The sequence below is a fragment of the Megalopta genalis genome, chromosome 14 (genome assembly GCF_051020955.1).
Source record: "Megalopta genalis isolate 19385.01 chromosome 14, iyMegGena1_principal, whole genome shotgun sequence".
NCBI lineage: Eukaryota > Metazoa > Arthropoda > Insecta > Hymenoptera > Halictidae > Megalopta > Megalopta genalis.
The window spans coordinates 6,849,216-6,873,542 of record NC_135026.1 but is presented as its reverse complement, the minus strand read 5'-3'; the positions used below and the strand labels follow the sequence as shown (position 1 = coordinate 6,873,542).

Genomic DNA, 24,327 nt, shown 5'->3' with positions numbered 1-24,327 from the left:
TGCGCAGTGAACCGTTAATAATACTATCAAAAATTATGAAAGTCGTTCTATGCCGGAAAGTTTTGGTAACAAAGAATGTTTATGCAGCGAGAACTCCTGATAGCGCTACTAACAGGGCAGGGTACAGTAAATTCTCTCAAATTGTCCCCGAGATGGGGTGAACGAGAATGGACAATTTGGGAAGAGGAAATGCGATTATAGTTATTATATAGATACAGTTATAGTTATTATAGATTATAGTCACCGTTTCTATCGTTATCGTGATCGTTTTTATAGGCACCGATTGTCAACAACTCGAATAATCGTATCTCCCCTTCCCACATTCTCCATCTTTGTGCACATTCTGAGCGTCAATTAGGGAAACTTTACTGTACTAATAAAATACGCTACTAAAATAATTTAACCAATTGCTAGGTATTTTTCTAGATACTTTTGACTTCAAAAATGTCGAAACTTTCATCACGCTTGCGAATTCGACGACCCGAAAATCGCAACGATACGCGCTTCCACTCGAAACGCACGAAGCTATGAATTGCGGCCAGCTTTTCGGCGAAAAATAGAACTGCGCGTCGCCGCGCCGTGGAAGCTAACGGCGGGGTGGCGTCAGTGAAAACAAATTGGTTGCGACGACAGGGCAGCACAATCAGCGGCGTGTGTCCGGTGCAGATAACCGAGAGCGTTTATCAACTCGCATGTCATTCGTTTGCAAGACTCCGACAAAGTAGCTCGTGGACGGCTCGCGCGATTTCTTCGTGGCCAGCGGAGCAAAGTGCGAGCACCTATTCGACCTGGACCAGAGTCATTCGTGACACGAATTTCGGCGCCATGGCCAACAAAGATGGGAAGACGAAGCCGCAGTTCCCTTTCAAGCCGCCCGGACAGACCACGATCTGGAAGGTAGTCGAGGCCAAGGCCAAGGGCAGCGAAGGCCCGCCGATCAAGTTCACCATTCAAGAGCTACCCGAGGACAGATACGAAGAGGCTGTCGAGCACATGTGCAAATATTTCATCGCCGACGAGCCGATGTGCAACTGCTGGAGTGAGTTTACGTCGATTTCATTCTCATGTCGCTATTTGTGGTCACGACACCGGTGACCCCTGACCTCTGCGCGGCTTACAGAACACCTGAGCGATAGCTCGCTATGATTCTTTCGAAAATGTTTTACGTTTTTGCGGAGGTAGAGTAGAGTCTCAATAATCGACGCTCAGATTGCGAAACAAAAATGGACAATTAGGGAGGAGGATATAATATATAATTGTTGACAATCGGTAACTATAAAAGCGTTAACGATAACGATAAAAACGGTAACTATAATCTATAATGACTATAACTGTATTTATATAATAACTATAATAATAACTATAATCGCATCTCCTCTTCCCAAATTGTCCATTCTCGTTCACAAGCTTGGGGACAATTTGAGAGCATTTACTATACTGCGCCCTGTTAGCAGCGCTTTCAGGAGTTCTCGCTGCATAACCATTCTTTCTTACCAAAACTTTCCGGCATAGAACGATTTTCATAATTTTTGATACTATTATTAACGGTTCACTGCGCTCGACAACTTCGCCAGAAAAATCGTGGCGATTTTCGATGACGTGAACATGCCCCGAGATTTAAGATACTGCGATCACGGGGATGCGTGATATTAAAAATTGGAACACGGTGCCGCAAAGTAGAGATTTCAAACTTTTATTTAAAAGAAGATTCATTATTTTATGACAGCTTGTAACGGAGCTACGGCTGTTCGAAGATTGACAATTTTTCGGCCGAAAATTAGCGTTGCTTTAATTTTACCGTTGAGTGTATTTTGTTTATTGTTCTGAAAAATTATTCTTTTACGACACGTTTTGTTAATCGTTCTTTTTACAATTTAATTATGTACCTATGTGTGAAAATACGTGGTTCTAGTAAGTGAGAATATGCTCGACAGCAGGCAGAATACCCTTTAAATTACCGAAAGTAACATATACAGTGTTTGTACGGTCTCCCTAATTGACGCTCAGATTGTACACAAAACTGGACGATTTGGGAAGAGGAGACACAATTATTCGAGCCCTGTGATTTGTTTCTATAGTTATTGATAATCGGTAACTGTAATAACTATATCTATATAATCTATATAATAACTATAACTATAATTTATAATAGCTATTACTATAATCTATAGTAACTATTACTATAATCTGTAGTAACTGTAACTATAATCTATAATAACTATAACTATAATCTATAATAATTATAATCTATAAAAACTATAATAACTACAACTATAATCTATAATAACTATAACTATAGTTTATTATATAACCATAATCTATAGTAATTCCAACTATAATCTATAACAACTACAACTTTAATCTATTATTACTATAAATATAATCTATAATCACTATTACTATAATCTATAATAACTATAACCATAATCTATTATAATTATAATCTATAATAACTATAACTATATCTATATAATAACTATAACTATATCTATATAATATCTACAACTATATCTATGTAATAACTATAACTATATCTATGTAATAACTATAATCGTATCTCCTCTTCCCAAATTGTCCATTTTTGTGCACAAACTGAGCGTCAATTTGGGAGATTTCGGGCACTGTTGGCGAATTTTTGACGTTGTTCGCTCATTTCGATGAACATTATACACGACCTGGAAGAATGTACGATGGAAACTGAGACTCTTTTAGGTCTAGTCATAAGTGATACACCGTCGGTCACGTTTCAACGTTCTTTGCATTTCTGAGGTTTTAATATTGTTTGCTTATTTTGGCTCACTATACACGAGTGAAAAGAATGCACAATCCCAGGCAAGAAGACTTGTAGTCCGAGCGATACATTAATTTCTTTCCATTGTTAGTCAAGTTTGTATTTTTCTAGCATCGAACATTTAATACTGTTTTTAATTTTGGTTTACAATTCGAATCCGTGAGTATCTTTTAGGTAGAGTCATCGATTCTTTTCTCGAGAGATAAAGGGATCATTTGACGATTAGATGATGAATGATCCGATAAGAAATCGAATGTTGTTTGATAAACACAGTTACACAGGGGAAAACCATCGCCACGTTTACCACCGAATAATTTTAATAATTCTAATAATTTTAAAGTTTGATTAATTTGACCAACGAGATGAAAGTCGGAGCAACGCGTCCGTATTCTTCGCTGGACATCTCGAGGGTGTTGCATAGCTTAATGGCCGAGCTATCAATTTAAATGGTTGACGGTGACGTTTCGTTCGTTTATATCGTTGCGCCGCGATCATGTCGTAGTAGGTCGTGTCAGGTGCTTTTATTAATATTCAGCGTCGTCTTTTTAGAACAAGTGCTCGTTGATGAGCGACTCTCCGTCCGCCGACACCGGGGTCACTCACTTTTCTGCTCCTGTTTCCGCGCTCTGTCGCTTCCACAGATGTAAACAATTAAGCTGGCGCGGCTTCACAGCGACCTTTGACATTATCGCCACTGAATCATCCACAATTATGCGTAATTTTCCGAAAAATTTGCATCCCCGGTGACAAGCATTACGACGGATCCGATGACACGCGCGAACGAAAATTGTCGCGTTGCGAAAATAAGATCGCGTTTACGTATCCTGCCCCCTCTGTGACGCTATAATTTGTAAGATGACGCGATGACAAATGGGACCGCGGCGCGGCTGTGTTTATGCCGTAATTGTACGTTCTTCGGGCGACTCAATTCACCAGAAATAGCACAAAGTATGGATCTCTGTGCACGCCACTTTGAGCCCCCCTATCGTGTTCACGTAACAACTTCGTTTAGCAATCACTACAACATTTCTGCTAGAATGTTACATTTTCTCATTTTTACGTATTTATATCTTTACATTTTCACAGCTTCATATTTGTGTATTTTTATATTTTTATATTTCTATATTTTCAGATTTTTACATTTATATTTTTATATTTTTACATTTTCAAATTTTTATATTTTTACATTTATATTTTTATATTTTTATACTTTTATATGTTTATATTTTCACATTTTTATATTTTTACATTTTTGCATTTCTATATTTTTACATTTTTATATTTTTACATTTTTGCATTTCTATATTTTTACGTTTTTATATTTTTATATTTTTACATTTTCAAATTTTTACGTTTTTATATTTTTGTATTTTTACATCTTCAAATTTTTACGTTTTTATATTTTTATATTTTTACATCTTCAAATTTTTACGTTTTTATATTTTTATATTTTTACATCTTCAAATTTTTACGTTTTTATATTTTTATATTTTTACATTTTCAAATTTTTACGTTTTTATATTTTTGTATTTTTACATCTTCAAATTTTTACGTTTTTATATTTTTATATTTTTACATTTTCAAATTTTTACGTTTTTATATTTTTGTATTTTTACATCTTCAAATTTTTACGTTTTTATATTTTTATATTTTTACATCTTCAAATTTTTACGTTTTTATATTTTTATATTTTTACATTTTCAAATTTTTACGTTTTTATATTTTTACATTTTCACCTTTTTACATTTTTATACTTTTATATGTTTATATTTCCGCACTTTTATATTTCTACATTTTCACACTATTATACCTTTACACGTTTATATTTTCGCATTTTTATATTTCTACATTTTCACATTATTATATTTTTACACATTATTATATTCTCGCATTTTCATATTTCCATATTTTTACATTTTCCGTGGAATTGCTCAAATGAATTGTATCGTTTCGAATTGAATCTACTCAGTTTTGTCACGAATGAACGAAACCCACTGATTACATGGTAGTCATAGTTTCGACGACTACAGTAAATCCCGTGTTCCAATCTCAACTTGTGATTAGCCGCAAGGTTATCGCCGGGGAAGCAGGAAGTTTCAAAATACGCGTGTAACAGCGCTCTCATCGAAAACATTACGCGATAAAGCCAGCAGCTTCTGCTAACGCACTATGCGCGCCGAATAGGTGTTAATATCTATTTGAAAAATTTAATTTCTCCCAATTATAAACATATTTAACATTTGCAAACGTGACAATAAGACTTTGATAACAAATACAGTAAAATCTCCCTAATTGATTCGCCGTGGAACCCTCCAGCTACCCCAATTTCCATTCGCCCTCTTGTTCTTGGACGGGTCCATCATGACCTCACATCAGGACCCCGCGTCAGGATCACTCCACAGTGTTAATTAAAAACGCCTTTTAGATGGGATCGAGGACCCGGTGTACGTGCAGTTCTTCAGGAATCTTTGGACGGAAACGCTGAAGGAAGGGTTGACGGTGGCGGCCTTCGTCGACGATCCAAATGGCGGCAAGCCGATACTCGCTGGCATGAACGTGCTCATGCTGAGCTGCAAGGACGAGGACGTCGACATGACAATTGCTGGCGAGGTTAGGATTGCAGATGCCGCATTCTGATTAATTTTGACGAGTTAATTTTGCTATTAAAACGCGAAGCTTCTTTGTTCGCCGAACATAACCTAGAAATAACCTTGACCTAAGACGAACATTACGAACTCGGTTGTGGTTTATGCCAAACTTGTGCACAAACATTAGGCTAAAATAATTACGAAAGGCTTTAACTTACGCTAGTTGTTTAGTATAAATGTCATTCTTCGTCGAATGCTGGGTCATTTTGACCCGCGAGCGACGAGACACCGGTTTCCAAAGCAAACTTTATTACGGGTCTAAGTGACCCCGCATTCGACTCTCGCGACCATCGAAAACGGTTCGTTTAACGTTTACATTTTTAAACATTTACCGAGTTGCTTGGTAAAAATAAGAATGTTTAAAAATAATTTATTCGTTCGCGGAATGGTTTTGTTGATAATTTTTTTTAAAATAAAGAACGAGCGGCGTCCGATAATCTCGAAGGTCGTTTGACTTTTAAGTTAAAAAATCGGACAATAATAATCGAATCGCCTCACATTGTCAAGGTTATGTCAAGGTTATTAACGTCGCGGTCGTCGACGGGATTTCCAAACGAATGTTTAACGCTTGTCCGAATGCTTTGCAGTCGAAAAAAGCTGGGCAGCTGATGGTCGTGCTCATGGACCTGATGAAGAAAGCGAATATTTATGAGAAGTACGGCGTGGATAGATACATGGGTGCCATCGGCCTGTCGGTGCATCCGTCGTATAGGGGCGCTGCTCTGGGCAAGCATATTCTCGACGTCAGGTGAGGCCACAAAAGCCCCCGCAATCATGCGTTGCTAGACAAACTTCGAAATTGAGCCTGGAGTCCTTAAGAGAAATGTCATTCAAATTGCTAAAGTTGTGTTTAGCTGCGAAAATTCCTGAAGGCTGCTAACTTGACGCGATAAATCTTCATAATTGACGCTCAGATTGTGCACAAAAATGGACAATTTGGGAGAAGGAGAAACGATTATTCAGAGTTACCGATATTATTATATTTATTGTTATTGTATTATTATATATTTTCATTTTTATTATTATTATTTATTTATTATTACATATTTGTATTATTGTTATTTATTATATTATTATTAAAAACTCGCTGCAAGGCTTGAATAATTGCAAGTCCCAAAGTCAATTAGGAAGAATTTACTGGACACATGAATGATAATTGCATAGTGTATTTCTAATATATTAAAGTAATCTATTGTATTATGTAAAGTGTCGTAACGATTATGTGTCCTTTAAAAAGCAGCATTGATATTGTACACAATTATGCATATGCTAATAAGATAGGTGAAAAATGATATTCAAAGCTGAATTGTTTCGTGACATGTCATCCTTGGAATCGTATAATATCGTGGCCTTCGGTAATGGCTTTCCTCTGTTTCTTAATAACAAATACTGTAAAAACAGAATTCACTTTATGAATAATTCATATTCAAATTGGCTGCAAATTTTTATCATTGTAGGACTACGTACTTATTTAATTTTCCTTGCTCACGGAAAATAATTTTAATTCCTGCACCATGCATTGTGTGAAAGGTGGTGCTCTTGCACCGTGTGATGCCATTGTCTCAAAGGCTTTATATAATTCATTGTTCACAATCCCATGAAAAATCATTTGATTTGAAATTCCAGGGTTGATGGAAAAAGTACAGTAAACTGTTCCTTTACACTCTTCGCCAAATGCGTAGGTTTGTTCCACCGAATCTCCGTCGAATAGAGGCGTGTCTTCTCCTAATGTCGTTGCATAGAGACGTGTTTTCTCCTAATGTCGTCGAATCGAGGCGCGTCTTCTCCGAATGTCGTCGAATCGAGCCATGTCTTCTCCAAATGGCAATCGAACGTAGGCTCGATATAACTCAACATAACTTCGCCGATATTTTCTTTCCAACGACATACATAGCTTCTTTGACATTGTCCTTAATATTTTATATGTTAAGAATAGGTTTTTCTATTGCTTTTCTCATAAATAAATTACTTGCTACGTATAATGAATAAATTTGATCTGAAGCATGTCGTGTTTAGTATTATTTTAATTGGAAAAATCTGACTAATATATTAAAAAACATTTCACGTATAAAAGATTCGAAATGAAGAAGTTAAAGTCGTCGTTTTTATTCTAGCATTACTATGTATTCATAGTAATGGACACCGGCATGCTGGCCGCTGCCTTTTCAGGTAGTCTCGATGGACCCGAATTTCGTCCTCTCTCTCTCTATCTCTCTCTCTCTCTCTCTCTCTTTCTCGAGATCTCGGCAGCTATTAAGCTGACCTACAAGGCTCGAAGAATCGCGATTCAGTATTCTTATACTTATTATATATTATTATTATTATATTATATATTATATATTCTTATACTTATACTTATTATATATTATTATTATATTATATATTATATACTCTTATACTTATATTTGGTTACAATTCCAGCTCGGCGACATTTAGGGAGAAATTATTGTACCACAAAATCAGTTGAACCACGCATTCCGAAATTCTGTTATATTTTGTCTTTTATCATGTTTCATTGGTCCGGTCTTAAGAATTAATTCTCACACTGTGTACTTCAGACGCCTCCAGTAAAAGGCATAATTGCTTCAGCTTCAATTGGAATTCATGGAATAAAGATAAGTCCCGGACCGTCGCGGTGGCCTCCATTGTCCGGGCGGGCTGAAAGCCCGCCAAGTTAGGGACCAGAGGCAGCCTCCTCGCGCGCGGCAGGATAAGAAAAGAAACGTCGGGGGACATCTCCGTTATCGAATGAAGCAACCGAGGCGTCCGCGTGCCGCGTTCGGCTTCCGGGTGCAAGCCTTGTGTCACTCGTGGAAACCGACTTCTCGACGGACCAATTAAAAAGATGGAGCTTGTATTAGGAGCGCGTTGGCTTAAATAGTCGCGGCGTCGGCGAGCTGTCACTGTCGACCGCGTCGTCCTCGCTCCGACGAAATTCTAGTAGACTTGGTTGACGTTCGAATTAGTATCTCGCTGACAAAGGAGAAGAACCATACTGAATGCCCCCCCCCCCCGCCCCCGTTCTTCGTGCTCGACGGAGTGCGGATACTTAGGTGAACGTTGATTTTGATAGTGTACGGTTAAATTTACATGCCGCTAAATCCGACGATTTATGTTCCACTTTTATAATCATTGCGTCGACTAATAGCTGAGATTTAGCAAGAGATATTTCCAGTCGATATTACAGTCGAATGAAAATATAATGATTGTTATGCAACAATCTTTTACATAATGATTGTAATTGCTACGGTGTTAGCTTTCATGGATGTTTACTTTCTTCATTATCGACTTGTTTGGGACCTACTAATTTTGTGTAAAAATATTATTTAACGCTCAGTACTGTCGTGTTTGGTAAAAGTAGATTAACTGATAAGCCAACGTCAAATCTGCCTCGCGAGGTCAGAGATAACGAACAAACGTTCATCTAAATCTGAGGCGTCGGTAATTCAGAGCGTCAACATGAACAGTGCTCCAATGATTAAATTAATTGTCTAATACTTGAGAATCTATTGTCTTCCTTGTTTGCAAAATTGAAATTTCGGTACGTCGCACGTTAGAAAATCACAAAAAGGTTGCAGAATATCGCATATGCGAAACAGGATTTTCGACGAATTACAGTAATTTTTCCCAGAAATGCTCGGAGCCCGGAATTGAAACCAGCAAATCCGAGAATACTAAGTCACGATTCTTTGGGCCTCACGACTCATTTTCATAGTATGCCGGTGTACATTAACACTAGATTTACGGAGCATAAAAGACAGTTGTTTCATATTAATTTATAAAAGTAACAATAAGACATTAATTCTGATTTTTAACAAGTGTTATTGTAACATTTGTCGTAAGCATTATATAAATTGCATAAATAACTCTTAAATGTATCTTTACGGTATGAATAATCGTAAATTAAAAAATTAGTGACCCGTCATTTTGACGGGTTCCGTAAATCTAGCGTTAATATGAATACATAGTGATGCCGGAATAAAAGCGATGATTTAACTTTTTTATTTCTAATTTTTTGCCACGATTCGGAGGCAATTCGGAAGCCTCATGACCCGATTCGGAGGTAACTCGGTGGTCACGTGATACGATTCGAAGGTAATTCGACGATTATATACCTAGTATAGTAAACTCTCTCTAATTGACGCTCAGATTGTTCACAAAAATGGACAATTTGGAGAGAGGAGATACGATTATTCGAGCCTTGCGGCTCGTTTTTATAGTTGATGGTGATCGGTCACTATAAAATATATAATAATATCGGTATAAATGTAATAATAAATAACAATAATAATAACAATAATATATACTAATATAATAATAATAAAAATATATATTAATAATATAATAATAAATAATAATAATGTATAATAATATAATAATAATAAATATCGGTAACTGTAAATAATCGTATCTCCTGTTCCTAAATTGTCCATTTTTGTGTACAGTCTGAGCATCAATTAGGGAGAATTTACTATACTTACCACATACCTTGTACCTCAGCGGTTTTTCTTATCTGACTCGCATCCAAACAGACCATTTTGTGTTGTCTTCCGTGGACTCCGTCGACCCTTAGCATCGACGTAGCAATAAATTACATAGGCGGGGGGGGGGGGCTCTAGCACATGGAAATTCACAGCAACCCGAAATTTGGCATTTTCATGAGAAATTAATGTATTTACAAATTCGCAAATTACGTTTTTCACGCAATGAATCACTACTGAAATTTCAGCTGAGTTAGAGAGCCTGAAATTCGCAGTCCGGCCGTTCCGAATAGAAAAATAGCCGTATATAACTGCACAATGTGCACAAGTCGCGTGCTGCTTCCAAATTATTCAGACAGCCGTGAGAGCGGAGCGTTGCCACGCCAGAGCATGAAACGTCACGAACTTCTGCCGTAGGAACGACATCGGCCGCGAGTACAACATGACGGTGTCAGCGACAGCGTTCACCTCGCCGATCTCCCAGAAGCTGGCGGCGCGATGTGGCTTCGAAGACGTCTACAGCAAGGATTACGACGACATGCACAACGAAGAGGGGAACAAGCTGTTCCCGGGGATCAAGGCCAAGGAGCTGAAGGTCATGGCGAAGAGGCTCGATTAGGATCCTCTGTTCGAATCCTTTTCGGAAGTTTCCCCGCCACCTCCGACATCTGTGCACGAAAGATCCGTGGAGAACTTCGAGTCGATCCTCTAACGAACGTCTTCCAGTTCGCAATTCCTGTTGGTCTTCGCTGTTTAGTGTTGGCAGACGTAATTTCGTATCGGTGATCCTGTTCCTCTCTGAGTTGGGCTGGGGACTGGTTTCCTCTCTGAAATCGGCGAAGCGGTGATAGTGAAATTGTTATACAAGGTATTCCGTAATTATGTTAGCAATCGGAATGAGGTGATTCCTGAGGTCATTTGGAGTAATTTTTTCCTTAGCGAAAATTCAATCCGCCGCTTCGTTTACCAGTTATTAACGAAAAACAGTGGCCAATGAGATGCGAGCTCGACTGGCGCCGCGTCAGACGGCCGGCGCGACGCGGCATTGGCCGCGGGGCGGGGAGCCGACCGCACTCGCTCGCCGATTGGTCACCGTTTTTCGTTAATAACTCGTAAACGAAGCGACTGATCGCATTTCCGCTGAGGAAAAAGTTTCTTTAAATCACCTCAGGAATCATTCCTGAGTGTTAATATAATTATGAGCCATCCTGTAGAAAAACACGATGCAGTAATTTTTCTCACGTTGTTTCTCAGTTTGTAACAGAAAATGGGTAATTCGGGAAGAAGAGATACGATTATTCGAGCCTCGTGGCTCGTTTTTATAGTGCGCCGATTGTCAATAACTATAATAATAATATAATAATCCATTCAATATAATTTCAAATAATATAATAATCAATTAAATAATTTCATATAATATAATAATAAAGTCGATAACTGTAAAGACAAGCCTCGAGACTCGAACAATCGTATTTCCTCTTCCCAAGTTGTCCATTTTTGTTTCCACGCTGAGGGAGAATGTGAGTGAGATTACTGCACTTCTGTTAATAAATTTGCCAAGAGACTATATTGAAATACTTTGGGCAGGTACTCCATCCTAATGAATGTTTTCTCTTTTCCTCGTTACCTGTGCACGACCCAAAAAGAACACGAATTTTTGTGTTCGAGAAGACTCGGTCCGACAGTCTGTGTATTGTTCATTATATTAAAATTTCAACGACAACAATTATATCGAAAGACATTTTCGTCTCAGTTTGATATGATTTAAAGAGTTGCAATATCAGATGATGGACTGTGTCTTCGAAACACTAGACAATTCTTTGTAAATATGAATAAAGCGTGTTTTAAGTTTAAGTAGAGTTGGTGATCAGTTTCCCATGTTTGACTCTTTAGAATAAATATTTATAAATAATAATTAGAATAAATATTTATTTGAAGAGATATTTTTGTTTTACGTATGATATATAAAAAATTCATGTCTAAAGACATCGTGTCCGAAAAACTTTGTCCAAAAGACTGAAGTTTAAAGACGTCATATCCATAGAGCTGATGTCTAAAGACTTTTCGTCCGAAATACTGAAGTCTAAAGGGATGATATCTAAAGACATTTTGTTTTAAAAAACTAATATTCAAAGATTGAAGTCCAAAAGACTGACACTCAAAAAAGTCTGAAGTCCAGAAACTGACATCCATAATACTAACGTCCAAAAGACTGCTGTTTAAAGGTTGAATTCCAAAAGACTGATGTCTAAAGACTTTGTGTCCAAATGGTTGACATCTAAAGACTTTTTGTCCAAAGTGCTGATGTTTAAAGATTGAAGTCCAAAAGACTGGCACTCAAAAGTCTGAAATCCAAACACTTACATCCAAAATATTAATATCCAAAAGACTGAAGTCCAAAAGACTAATGTTTAAAGTCTTTATATGCAAAGAACGGATGTCTAAAGACTTTTTGTTTAAAAAGCTGATGTTTAAAGATTGAAATCCAAAAGACTGGCACTCAAAAGTGTGAGGTCCAAAAAAAAGACTGATATCCAAAATTCCAACGTCCAAAAGACTGATGTTTAAAGACTTTTTGTCCAAATGACTGAAGCCTGAAGATTGTGATGTCCAAAATACTGATATCTAAAGACTTTGTGTCCGAAGAGCTGATGTCTAAAGACTTTTTGTGTATAAAGATTGACGACCGGAAGTCTGAAATCCAAAAGACTAGCACTCATAAGTCCAAGAAGTCCAAAGACTTACTTATCCAAAATATCAATGTCCTGCAGACTGAAGTCGAAAAGACTAATGTTTAAAGACTTTTTGTCGAATAGGCTGATATCTAAAGATTGAAGGTCAGAAGATTGTAATCCGAACGCTAACATCCAAAATATTAACGTCCAAAAGACTGATGTTTAAAGATTGAAATCCAAAAGACTGGCACTCGAAAGTCTGAAGTCCATTCACTGACATCCAAAATACTATCATCCAAAAGCCCGAAGTCCAGAAAAATTGAAGTCCAAAGCCAGATGTCTAAAGACACCTATGTCCAAAAAACTGAAGTCCAAAGCCTAAATCCCCAAAGACTATTTTATGTCGATCAGTCTATCGAGAAACACTTTACGAATTCCTTTACAATTTCATCCTACGCATATAAAAACCCCTATACAATTTGTCTTTGACGCATTTAAGTTCATTTACCGATCAAAAAGGTACGTTTCCGTCGCAGAATCCTCTAAATAAATAAGGCAAGTCGCAAGACCATCGAATAACCGAGAAAAGAGGCAGACATCTGCTGAACGTCGTGGTCCCGTCGCGCAATCGCAAATCCGATAGACAGCTCAATAAACGATCGATAATTTCACGTGAGAAATCACCGGCAGCATCTAAACGGCTCGATAGTTAGCAAGTCGGATTCCGATTTCGGTACAGTGCTAGCTAGCTACTCGGGTATCGGGAATCGAGCTCGCGGAGCGGACCCGAGTCGTTTAATTAGCCGGGAGATCGAGTGATGCTCCCGCTGCCGGCATTTAGGACACGATCGCCTTGTTCGAATTTCCTGGTGTGCGTCTCGAGTGTTTCGCCGTTTATTAGAACGGCCGCGTATCGGTTTGCAATCGATGATAAAACAGTTAGGCGAGCCTTGTTCTCCGCGCGCCCGATTGATATTCGACGGACGTCCGCGCCGGACGCTCATTAATTTCGCTTACAAACCCACTTACCGCGACGCTCGACGCAGTCCACACGATGCGCGGCTTCTTTTTCCTCGTGGCCGAAAGACTATATAGTTTTCGGGTGAAGGGACCACATCGTGGCACGCGATGGTCCGTCAAACAAAAAGAGCTGGCCGGCATGCGATCGTCGAAGTAAAAAGTTGCTGCAAATGATAAACTGTTGTGACAAAAGAGAAGGGAATAATAATGCTGGCGTTTGACTTTTCATTTTGTATTTTACGTAGCTCTCGTCGTACGTCACTGGATGATACAATGGAACCTAGTTTATCCGCACCTGGTTTCTAGAAGCAAATTAATTTTCTATTTTATAATTCCGAACCGGAATTTACGCTATGTATTTTCGAATTAAAGGTATTAAATTGAATTAAATGTATAAGATAAACGTAATAATGTATAAAATATATGAAATAATATAAAAAATATAAATATATAAAAATTAAATAAATATTATATTCTGTATTATATGTATGTAGTTATTATTATAGTTATTACATAGATATAGTTATAGTTATTAACGTAGTATAGTTATAGTTAAGTAAAGTTAAAAAATATTATTATTTAGTTATAGATTATAGTTATTATATAGATTGTATAGATATAGCTATTATGTAATTACCGACTGTCAAGAATTATGAAAACGAGCCCCAAGGCTCGAATAATCGTATCTCCTCTTCCCGAATCATCCACTTTTGTGTATATAAAACACTAACGTCTAAAATACTAACTTTCAAAAGGCTGATGTTTGAAGACTGATGTTCAAAGACTATGAAATCCAAAAAACTGATGTCTGAAGACTTTGAGTACAAAAGGCTGATACTAAAGATCGAAGTCCAAAATTCTGGAATCCAAAGACTGACATCCAAAATATTAACATCTAAAAGACTGAAGTTTAAAAGACTGATATTTAACGACGTCTTGCACACAAGGCTGATATTTAAAGATTAAAGTTCCGAAAACTAAAGTCCAAAAGAGTGGCATTTAAAAGTCTGGAGTCCTAAGATTGACATCCAAAACTCTAACATTCGAAAGGCTAATGTTTAAAGATCGAAGACCAGAGATTGTGAGGTCCAAAAAACTGATGTCTAAAGGTTGAAGTTCAGAAAACTGAAGTCCAAAAGACTGGCACTCAAAAGTCTGAAGTTCAAAGACCGACATCCAAAATATTAACATCCAAGACCGAAGTCCAAAAGACTTTTTGTGCAAAAGGCTGATATCTAAAGATGGAAGTTCAGAAAACTGAGGTCCAAGAGACTGACACTCAAAAGTCTTTAATCCAAACACTGCCATCCAAAATACTAACATCCAAAAGTCTGACGTTTAAATACTTTATGTCCAAAAGACTGATGTCTCAAGACTTTATATTCAAATAACTGATCTCTGAAGCCTTTTTCTGCTTAAGGTTGATATCTAAAGATTGAAGTTCAGAAAACTGAAGTCCAAAAGACTGGCACTCAAAAGTCTGAAGTTCAAAGACTGACATCCAAAATATTAACATCCAAGATCGAAGTCCAAAAGACTTTTTGTGCAAAAGGCTGATATCTAAAGATAGAAGTTCAGAAAACTGAAGTTCAAAAGACTGGCCCTCAAAAGTCTTCAAAGACTGACATCCAAAATACTAACATCCAAAAGTCTGACGTTTAAATACTTTATGTCCAAAAGACTGATGTCTCAAGACTTTATATTCAAATAACTGATGCCTTTTTCTGCTTAATGTTGATATCTAAAGATTGAAGTTCAGAAAACTGAAGTCCAAAAAACTGGCCCTCAAAAGTCTTTAATTCAAACACTGACATCCAAAATACTAACATCCAAAAGTCTGACGTTTAAAGACTTTATGTCTAAACCACCGAAGTCCAAGAGTCTGATGTCTAAAGACTTAGCGTCCAAAGGACTTAGGTGTCCAAAGATCTTGTGAACGTAGCTTGCGAACAAAAATGAACGATTCGGGATGCGGAGGTACGATTACTCGAGCTTAACACGCGATTCGATCTAAATAAACATTCATTTCCGAAAATACGTTACAAAGTAAACGAGATTCATAAGAATGTTGCTCGATTAAAATCTCTCAAGAAATGCGGCAATTTCTCGAGATGCGGGAAATTATAGAATCGCATAACATTCCGAGAAATTCTCGCGAAGAAACGCAACCTGTAACATCGGCGAACTTCGTTCGGAATTTTAGAATACCGCGGGCGATTCCGGCGGGAAAACGGCCGAGCACCTGTTCCTCGACGGACCCCCGACGGCTCGCAGTTCCCGAGTGGCGGCGAGTGGTCTGGTCTCGCTCACGTTTCGCCAGGACGTTCGCACATGCGTACGGAACCCCGGCGAACTTCTGCACACGCACGTCGCCGTCCCGCGGAACTCGTAGAACTCGCACGGCCGGAGTAGCCGGGTAGTTTCTCCGGCTCGGTAGTCGCGTTCGGCGCGTCGTACGAGCAAGTACGTTCTCGTTCGTGCTCGTCCCGTAACTCCCCCCCGAGCCGAGAGTTTGCCTTCGGACGCACCACCGCCGCCGCCGTCGTTCGTCGTCGTCGTCCCTCGCCGACGGTCCGTTCCATTCGCGCGTCTCGCCGAACGGAGGTGAGAAACCGCCGCGGAGGATACCGGGGGAAAAAAAGGACATGTGCCGATGTTGATCCTCGCGCCTGGGAAACCGTCGCTGTTCCTCGAAAATCGTCCTTGCTGGTAGGGACCGTTCACTCGGCTCCACCGTGAAACGTTATATTCTCGGCCGCATTCCTCCTTCGCGGCTTGAAATAATAATGATGATAATAGTGGCAGCAGCAATAATAATTGTTATAACGATCGGAAAATAATTTGAATGGTTCGGTAAAATATGTAGAAAATTGTGATCGTAAATTGCGCAGAGGAAGCACTTTTATGAAACGTTTCGATTTTTTTATGAGGAACGTGAAGGGGATGATATGAGAAGACGTGGATGTAAGATAAATTGGTCGACGTTCAAGAAATAATTGAAGATGTTCGATTCGAGAGAGAAAGAGAGGGGGAGAGGGAGAGAGATAATAGATGCTTATTGGGGGTTAAATGGTCGTCTGTGGTCCCAAGTGTCTCTTTGATTTTAAAACTTATTATCTTATTACATAGTTAAGTCACATTCCCATATCTGACTTTGCAACTTATTTCACTTCTGACACTATTGAGTAGCACTGAACACGATTAATTTGATATATATATATATATATATATATATATATATATATATATATATATATATATATATATATATATATATTGTATAATAGAGTGTATATTGTATAGATTATATTATATACATAATATATTATAATACATTATATAGATTATAATATATTATAACACGTTATATAGAACGTAATATATCATAACACATTATACAGAATATAATATATCATATAATATGTCAAATACAATATAATATATTAAAGTATATTATTACATAGTATACAATGAATATATTATTTTATAACACTGACAATATTGGATTTACAATTTTCACACACACTTCACAAACACGCGTGTCAAAACATTTTTCACAGAAATGTTCCTATAATCATCAGCAATTATAAAAGAGAAAATCAAACACCAGTCGTTTCGTCCGATTTGGTGCTACCAGTGTCAGAACAGCTGAGAAGCAATGAAGTCATTCGTATGTATCTCTTAATATAATTGTGACCCGGATCCTTGTGACAGTCCCCACTTCTGTCAATTGTTTCGTACGAATCTGGAGAAGGAAGAAATTTATTACTGCCGTTTGAACGCTTTCTTCTGGACAAAATAGATCAGTGGAGTCGCTGACGTTTAACTGTTGATTCATCCTAATTCATGATTGGTGTAATTCAATCAATGTGAAAGAGTTTCCATGTTCCATGATTTCGCAAGTGGCATCAGTGAATGAAGATCTAAAATCTTTGATTACAATCCAATGTCTAGGACTATAATTTACAGTCTATGACTATAATCTATAAACTATGACTTTAATTCACAGACTATGACTATTATTCGCATACTATTACTATAATCTACAGACTGTTACTATAATTCACATAATCCACTGTCTATAATTCAAAGTTTATGATTATAACTGACGGACTATAATCCACAGTTTTTTTTAGTATAATCCACCGTTTTTGACTACAATTCTTAGACTGTGACTATAATCGATAGACTATAACTGTGCTTCACATACTATTACTATAATCCACAGATAGTTACTATAATTCACAGTCTATGACTATGATCTACAGTCTGTGACTGTAATCCAAAATGACTATAATCCACAGTCTATATTTTAGAGTTTATGATTAACTAACTATAATTCACTATATAATAATTCTATAATAATAATATATAATATCTATAATAATAATAATATCATAATTCACATTTTTTACTATAATCCACAGAGTGTTACTATAATCCACAACCCATAAACAGAACTTAAATCCCTGTAATCAGTGACCGAAAGCAGTGCACGAGTCGACCGTTCGACTTGTCGTAGAAAGCCGCAAAGGGTTGAAGGGATTCGAATGTTTTCCCAATGAAAATCGATAGCCTCGGTTTCGCGGATGAACGTCCCTTTTGAGAGATCAACTCGGCGACGGGATTACAGTCCAGAGCGATGCTGTCTCATTATTATCGTCGGCAATCAGACGTCCACGCAGTCCTTTTGTCGGTGCAGTTCTCTTCGTCCTTGCAGTCCTTGCAACGCATCCAGCGAAGGGTGAATTTCCAACTAGTGGCTATTCTTCGTACTCCGTGGCTTGACTTCAATTTTCAGGGAGCTCTCCGGGTACAGTGTACAATTTTGAACCGGGACATTTAGATCGTTCAATTGCACATTCAAATTTCGGCGATTCAATGGAATGAATCGATGATAAATTGGTAACAGCGGAAAGGCTAGGAAGTTTGTGAAAAAAATATTTTCAAAAATCTGTTTTCAAATATTGCTGAATGGAGCTCTTTGAATTTGTCGGTACTTCTTCGATGGTACAGTTGTGAACATGGTTCGTCGTTCGGGGGCATAGAAATCAGATGAATCGTTTTTCTGTGAAGATGTGTTTACGATGATGTACATGTGAAACAGGGTGTTACATTCTCAAACAGGGTGGAATGCCGTAAAACATAGTGTTACATTATGAAGAAGGGTGGTACGTTATGAAACACGATATTACATTGTGAAACACGGTGTTGCATTGTGATAATCGATGTTACATTGTGAAACAGGATAGTACACTATGAAACACAACATTAGATTGTCAAACAGGGTGGTACACTATGAAACAGAGTGTTGCATTGTGAAACACGGTGTTGCACTGTGAATCACAATGTTATGTATAGTGAAGCATGGTAGCATACTATAAAACAGGGTGTTGCATTGTGATAATCGATGTTACATTGTGAAACAGGATAGTACACTATGAAACACAACATTAGATTATCAAACAGGGTGGTACACTATGAAACAGAATGTTGCATTGTGAAACACGATGTTACATTGTGAAACAGGGTGGTACACTATGAAACAGAGTGTTGCATTGTGAAACACGGTGTTGCATTGTGAACCACAATGTTATGTATAGTGAAGCATGGTAGCATACTATAAAACAGGGTGTTGCATTGTGATAATCGATATTACATTGTGAAACAGGATAGTACACTATGAAACACAACATTAGATTATCAAACAGGGTGGTACACTATGAAACAGAATGTTGCATTGTGAAACACGATGTTACATTGTGAAACAGGGTGGTACACTATGAAAGAGAGTGTTGCATTGTGAAACACGGTGTTGCATTGTGAATCACAATGTTACATAGTGAAGCATGGTAGCATACTATAAAACAGGGTGTTGCATTGTGATAATCGACGTTACATTATGAAACAGGATAGTACACTATGAAACACAATGTTAGATTGACAAACAGGGTGGTACACTATGAAACAGAGTGTTGCATTGTGAAGCACGATGTTACATTGTGAAATAGGGTTGTACACTATGAAACAGAGTGTTGCATTGTGAAACACGGTGTTGCATTGTGAATCACAATGTTACATAGTGAAGCATGGTAGCATACTATAAAACAGGGTGTTGCATTGTGATAATCGACGTTACATTATGAAACAGGATAGTACACTATGAAACACAATGTTAGATTGACAAACAGGGTGGTACACTATGAAACAGAATGTTGCATTGTGAAACACGATGTTACATTGTGAAACAGGATAGTACACTATGGAACACGATATTACATTGTCAAACAGGGTAGCGCACTATGAAACATCCTGTTACATTGTGAAACACAGTATTTGTCCATGAAATACGGTGGTACAATATGAAACAAGATGAAACCACTCTTTGCTTTACAATAAAACGCAGTGAAGCACGATGTTACATTATGAAAGACGATGAAATTCCAGCGACGTCGCCGCGTCACTATGCAGCGGTTCGGTGGACCGCAAGTGATTTCCGTAGGAACAAAGCTCTTGAATGATATCAGCCGACGCACGGCTGATTTTCCCTGTCGAGAAGAGGGTAGTCCGGCCGACACACACGAACGTTCTCGCGTTTCCGATTCCCTGACCCGCAACAGGTTACGTTCTTTCACCTCCCGAATCCGAGGACCCTTGTATAATATTTCCCGCGTGGCGGATTAAGCTGGATCGCCGCGGTTGAAACGGCGCGATGAAATTCATTCGTTCCCTCTGTATGGTTTTTCGCACGGTTTTCTCCTGCATCTCGCGTTCGACCGCTTCGATTTGAACTCAATCTTCTCCCTGCTTTTGTTTCTCCAACATTTTTCGAATGGCATTTTTAGTTCTCAGCTGGAATCGTTCAATGATTGGCACAGGGACGCGACAGATTATCCATCGATCCCGTCGATTATACAGGGTGTCCCATTTGAAATGATGCGCTCATTTGTCTCCTAAACTATTTATAGTTTGTTTCGAAAAACGTGTTGAATGAAACTTACACTGTTTCGAGAGAGGCATTTTATGATGCTGGCAAATTGTTACTGGGTGGATGTGTTTTTGAGATTTCAAGGTGACCTTGAAATTTGCGATAGGACTGTATATTTTACTTTGATTTGAAGTGGATTACTATAATCTGCAGGTTATGATTATAATACACAGACTATAATTCACAGTCTATGGCTATAATACACAGACTATAATTCATAGTCTATGGCTATAATACACAGACTATAATTCACAGTCCATTACTATAATACATAGACTATAATTCACAGTCTATGACTATAATACATAGACTATAATTCACAGTCTATGACTATAATACATAGACTATAATTCACAGTCTATGACTATAATACACAGACTATAATTCACAGTCCATTACTATAATACACAGACTATAATTCACAGTTTATGACTATAATTGACGGACTATGACTACAATCCAAAGACTACAATCGACACTTAGGACTTCGAAGGGAAGTATGTAGACGTCTGTGCATCTCCAGCATCTTGCAAGAAGCGCGGACAATTTTTCGACGATTTTTCTGTTCCATGAAAGTTCGCAGTACGGCGAGCACTGTCTCGCGCAATCTGTACCGCGTACAAAAATTGCCCGGCCATTTACTAATGAAGGCTAAAAAGTCTCCCCTCGTAATTGCAGCTACGGTAATGATCATGTTTGTCTTCGTTATTTCAATTTCGGCCTGTTCGTTTCTCTGTTCCCCGTTACGCGGAACAATTGTAAACACGAGGGCTGAGAAACGAAACGAGAAAGATCCTCTCTGGAAATATACAGTAAATTCTCCCTAATTGACTCTCAGATTGTACACAAAAATGGACAATTCGGCTAGAGCAGATACGATTATTCGAGCATCGCGGCTCGTTTTTATAGTTACCCAGTGTCAACATTTATAAAAACGAGGCACGAATAATCGTATCTGCTTTTCCCAATTTGTTTATTTTTGTGCGCGATCTGAGCGCCAATCAGGCAGAATTTACTGATCCTTGATGCGTCAAGTTTTTCGATCGACTCGCAGTAAGGTACGGTTCGACACCGTTTTTTCAATATTTCTCAGCATTTTTCGCAATTTCACAGCCACGTTTCGCGCTCGATTATGTCGATTTCAAACATTTCGCCTTGGATATTCGTGCTTGAATAGACAGAACTGGCTCGGCAACAGAGTTCCCATCTCCTCCCACTCAAGAAGAATGATTTTCAAGCGTTCGATCGAACTACGGATTCCATGCATTTTTGACCAAAACGACCACAGCCGGTGCATAAAGTATTCGTTCGCCTCTCAAACTGGAGTGACTTTCTCATAATTAGGCCAAGCGATCTAAATTCTTTCGTGATGTTACAGGCATCGGTTTACTAGAAAACGGATAAAAAATTCTTTGGAAAAATTGCAATTGGTTGGCACGAAAAAGGAATTAAAAAATGATGCTACTTCCAACATTTTTTAACCGAGCCCGTAACGAACATTTAAAACACGCATTTCGCGGATGTATTTCGTCTATTCCAACGTATTATGACCAGACAGCGGATCTTCGTGCAAAATAAAAATTGTTTTAATACGTTCAAAATAATGCATCGACGTTCTCGGTCACTTTCAATCTTCTCGCTGATTTAAATTCTGTCTAGGATAAGCGTAAGTATTACTGCAATTTCTCAATGAAGGCGAACTTTGTCAGAGAAAATAAGACCTTCTACGCTAATAAATTGACAACTTGAGCTATAAATATTATTCTTTAACTTGAACATTTATTTTGCTCAAAATATTGGATCCCTGAAAGCACAAATTTCGTTAAAAAGTGCAATGTAAAGAAACCATAAGCGTGCATATATTACATTGCGAGGCTAACGTCACGTTTTCCTTAGGGTAGCATAACCTTACATTTTTCCTTTTCTTTATCATGTTTGATATTTTTTGTTCTCTTACCTTCGACTTCTTCCTTTGTACCTTTCCTATTTTCTTTTAAATGTACACACACACACACGCACGCACACGCATGCACACGCACGCGCGCGCACACACACACACACACACACACACACACACACACACACACACACACACAGAGCTACAATTCCTAGGATCAAGATATTCTCACTGTAACACTTTACAAATTAGATATATATATACTCTACGTTGAGCGTGTTCGCACCGGCTCGTCAAGAACCGCGCTGTATAGGTTATGGTACGCAGTTCTGTAAAGCACCGCGGTAATGTAAATACATACTAAAAGACTATGCGCCAAATACAGTGTTATTAAATAATATTTGAGGACAGTTTGATTATGACAGTGAACAGCGATTTTTTTAACAAAGTAACGCGATCACTTTATCTAAAAATAATGCTGAAACGAATAGTCCATTATTAATTACCACAATATAAATGCATTTCGAATCAGTGTTCACAGATGTCGTTACGAGCATTTCGAAAGACCCAACGTTTCCATAACCTTCCGAATATCAAAAGTCAATAAACGAATGAAACCCGCGATTGCTGTCACTTGCATGTCATAAATTATCAATATTAAACATGTAAAAAATTATGAGATTCGTTTTCAGGAGATTGCACGCTATAAAACGTTAGATCTTTTTACTTTTATAAAATACCGCAGCATTTGGTGTGTCCGCGGTAATACTCATACTTACCCTACTGCTAGTCTACTTACTATGATATAATAGATTCAATTGTTTGTCGTTGTTGTAATTGAAAAAGCTGAACTTCCCGTTCGGCGCCCGATATCGTTATAAATTTCCGCTTCGCGAATGCCCGACAATGAACCATTGTAGGCAGTTTGGCTTCTTGCTCGACGTCAACATTTTTGCTGAACGGCAGATTTCGCGCAGCACCATTACATTCTCCGTATAACGTCAAAGGTCCTGTTCCAGCGGAGATCGGCGGGGTCGCACAAAGGTCAGTCGCGGGAATAAATAACAGCCGTAACGAAATGCTCCCGCGTACCGTTGGGAACGTTATTCGAAACGGAACAGGTTCCCCTCGTCCCGGAACTCGCGATCTTCGAGGCTCGCGGATCTTCGTACGTCAAACGTCAGGGTCCTCTTTCTCCGTGCTCGAACCTCCTTCCCCCCCTCCTCCTCCTCCTCTTGCTCCAGTGTGCTCCTCGGATTTCGACATGTTTTTTTCTCTCCCCCGTTCTTGACGAGCATACGAGGCTCGCGCATTCGTTGGCTGAATCCATCGTTTTACCGTGTTTATCTTGAACAAATCGAATCTCTGTTTTCTTCCGGATTAAATTGCTCTTCTTGCTTTTTTGCTCGGATCGAATTTTATTTCCCCCTCGAAATCCAATTTATCTTCACCTCGAAACAAATTTTCCTGCCTCGTCGAAATGAAAATTCGTTCTTTCGCGAATCAAATTTTCGCTCCTCATTACGAAGCAGTTTCGCTCGTGTAAATGATTAATTCGCACTTCCGTAAATCGAATTCACGATTTTCTGTAATTCCAATTTATCTTCATCCGAATCAAATTTACTTTTTCTTCTCAGTCGCAGGTATTTTTGGAATCAAATTTATTGGATCGCGCGTGTCTGTTCTTTCTTTTTCTTTTAATGGAATTCAACCCTTTGCAAATTACGTTCACATGTTTGTAATTATTCGCGTTGAAGTTCATATTACATCTAACACGTTGAATGCCACGCCGGTTTTACAGAAATTGTCCGTGGCGCCACGATGAAT

General features: G+C 38.2%; 2 protein-coding genes and 1 long non-coding RNA gene across 5 annotated transcripts in view; 2 read left to right on the top strand and 1 right to left on the bottom strand.

The window, feature by feature from the left end:
• Nucleotides 1–649: 649 nt before the first annotated feature.
• Nucleotides 650–11,774, top strand: LOC117225769 (arylalkylamine N-acetyltransferase-like 2). The gene is made up of 4 exons (XM_033479516.2): nucleotides 650–1,039; nucleotides 5,217–5,401; nucleotides 6,027–6,187; nucleotides 10,338–11,774. The coding sequence occupies exons 1-4, from the start codon at nucleotides 826–828 to the stop codon at nucleotides 10,537–10,539; spliced, it is 762 nt and encodes a 253-aa protein (XP_033335407.1). The 5' UTR covers nucleotides 650–825; the 3' UTR covers nucleotides 10,540–11,774.
• Nucleotides 4,973–5,730, bottom strand: LOC117225770 (uncharacterized). The gene is made up of 2 exons (XR_004491605.2): nucleotides 5,598–5,730; nucleotides 4,973–5,490 (listed from the first exon to the last, which is right to left on the bottom strand). It is a non-coding gene; the product is annotated as an uncharacterized LOC117225770 (long non-coding RNA).
• A 4,272-nt stretch (nucleotides 11,775–16,046) lies between the features above and the next one.
• The window catches only part of CCAP-R (Crustacean cardioactive peptide receptor), an 89,935-nt gene continuing 81,654 nt past the window's right edge, over nucleotides 16,047–24,327 (top strand). For 2 of the 3 annotated variants that reach the window (XM_033479539.2, XM_076526208.1), the window contains exon 1: nucleotides 16,047–16,324. The gene's annotated coding sequence lies outside the window, so the exon portion shown is untranslated. The remainder of the gene's footprint in view (nucleotides 16,325–24,327) is intronic. The other variant, XM_033479540.2, reaches the window with a different exon arrangement.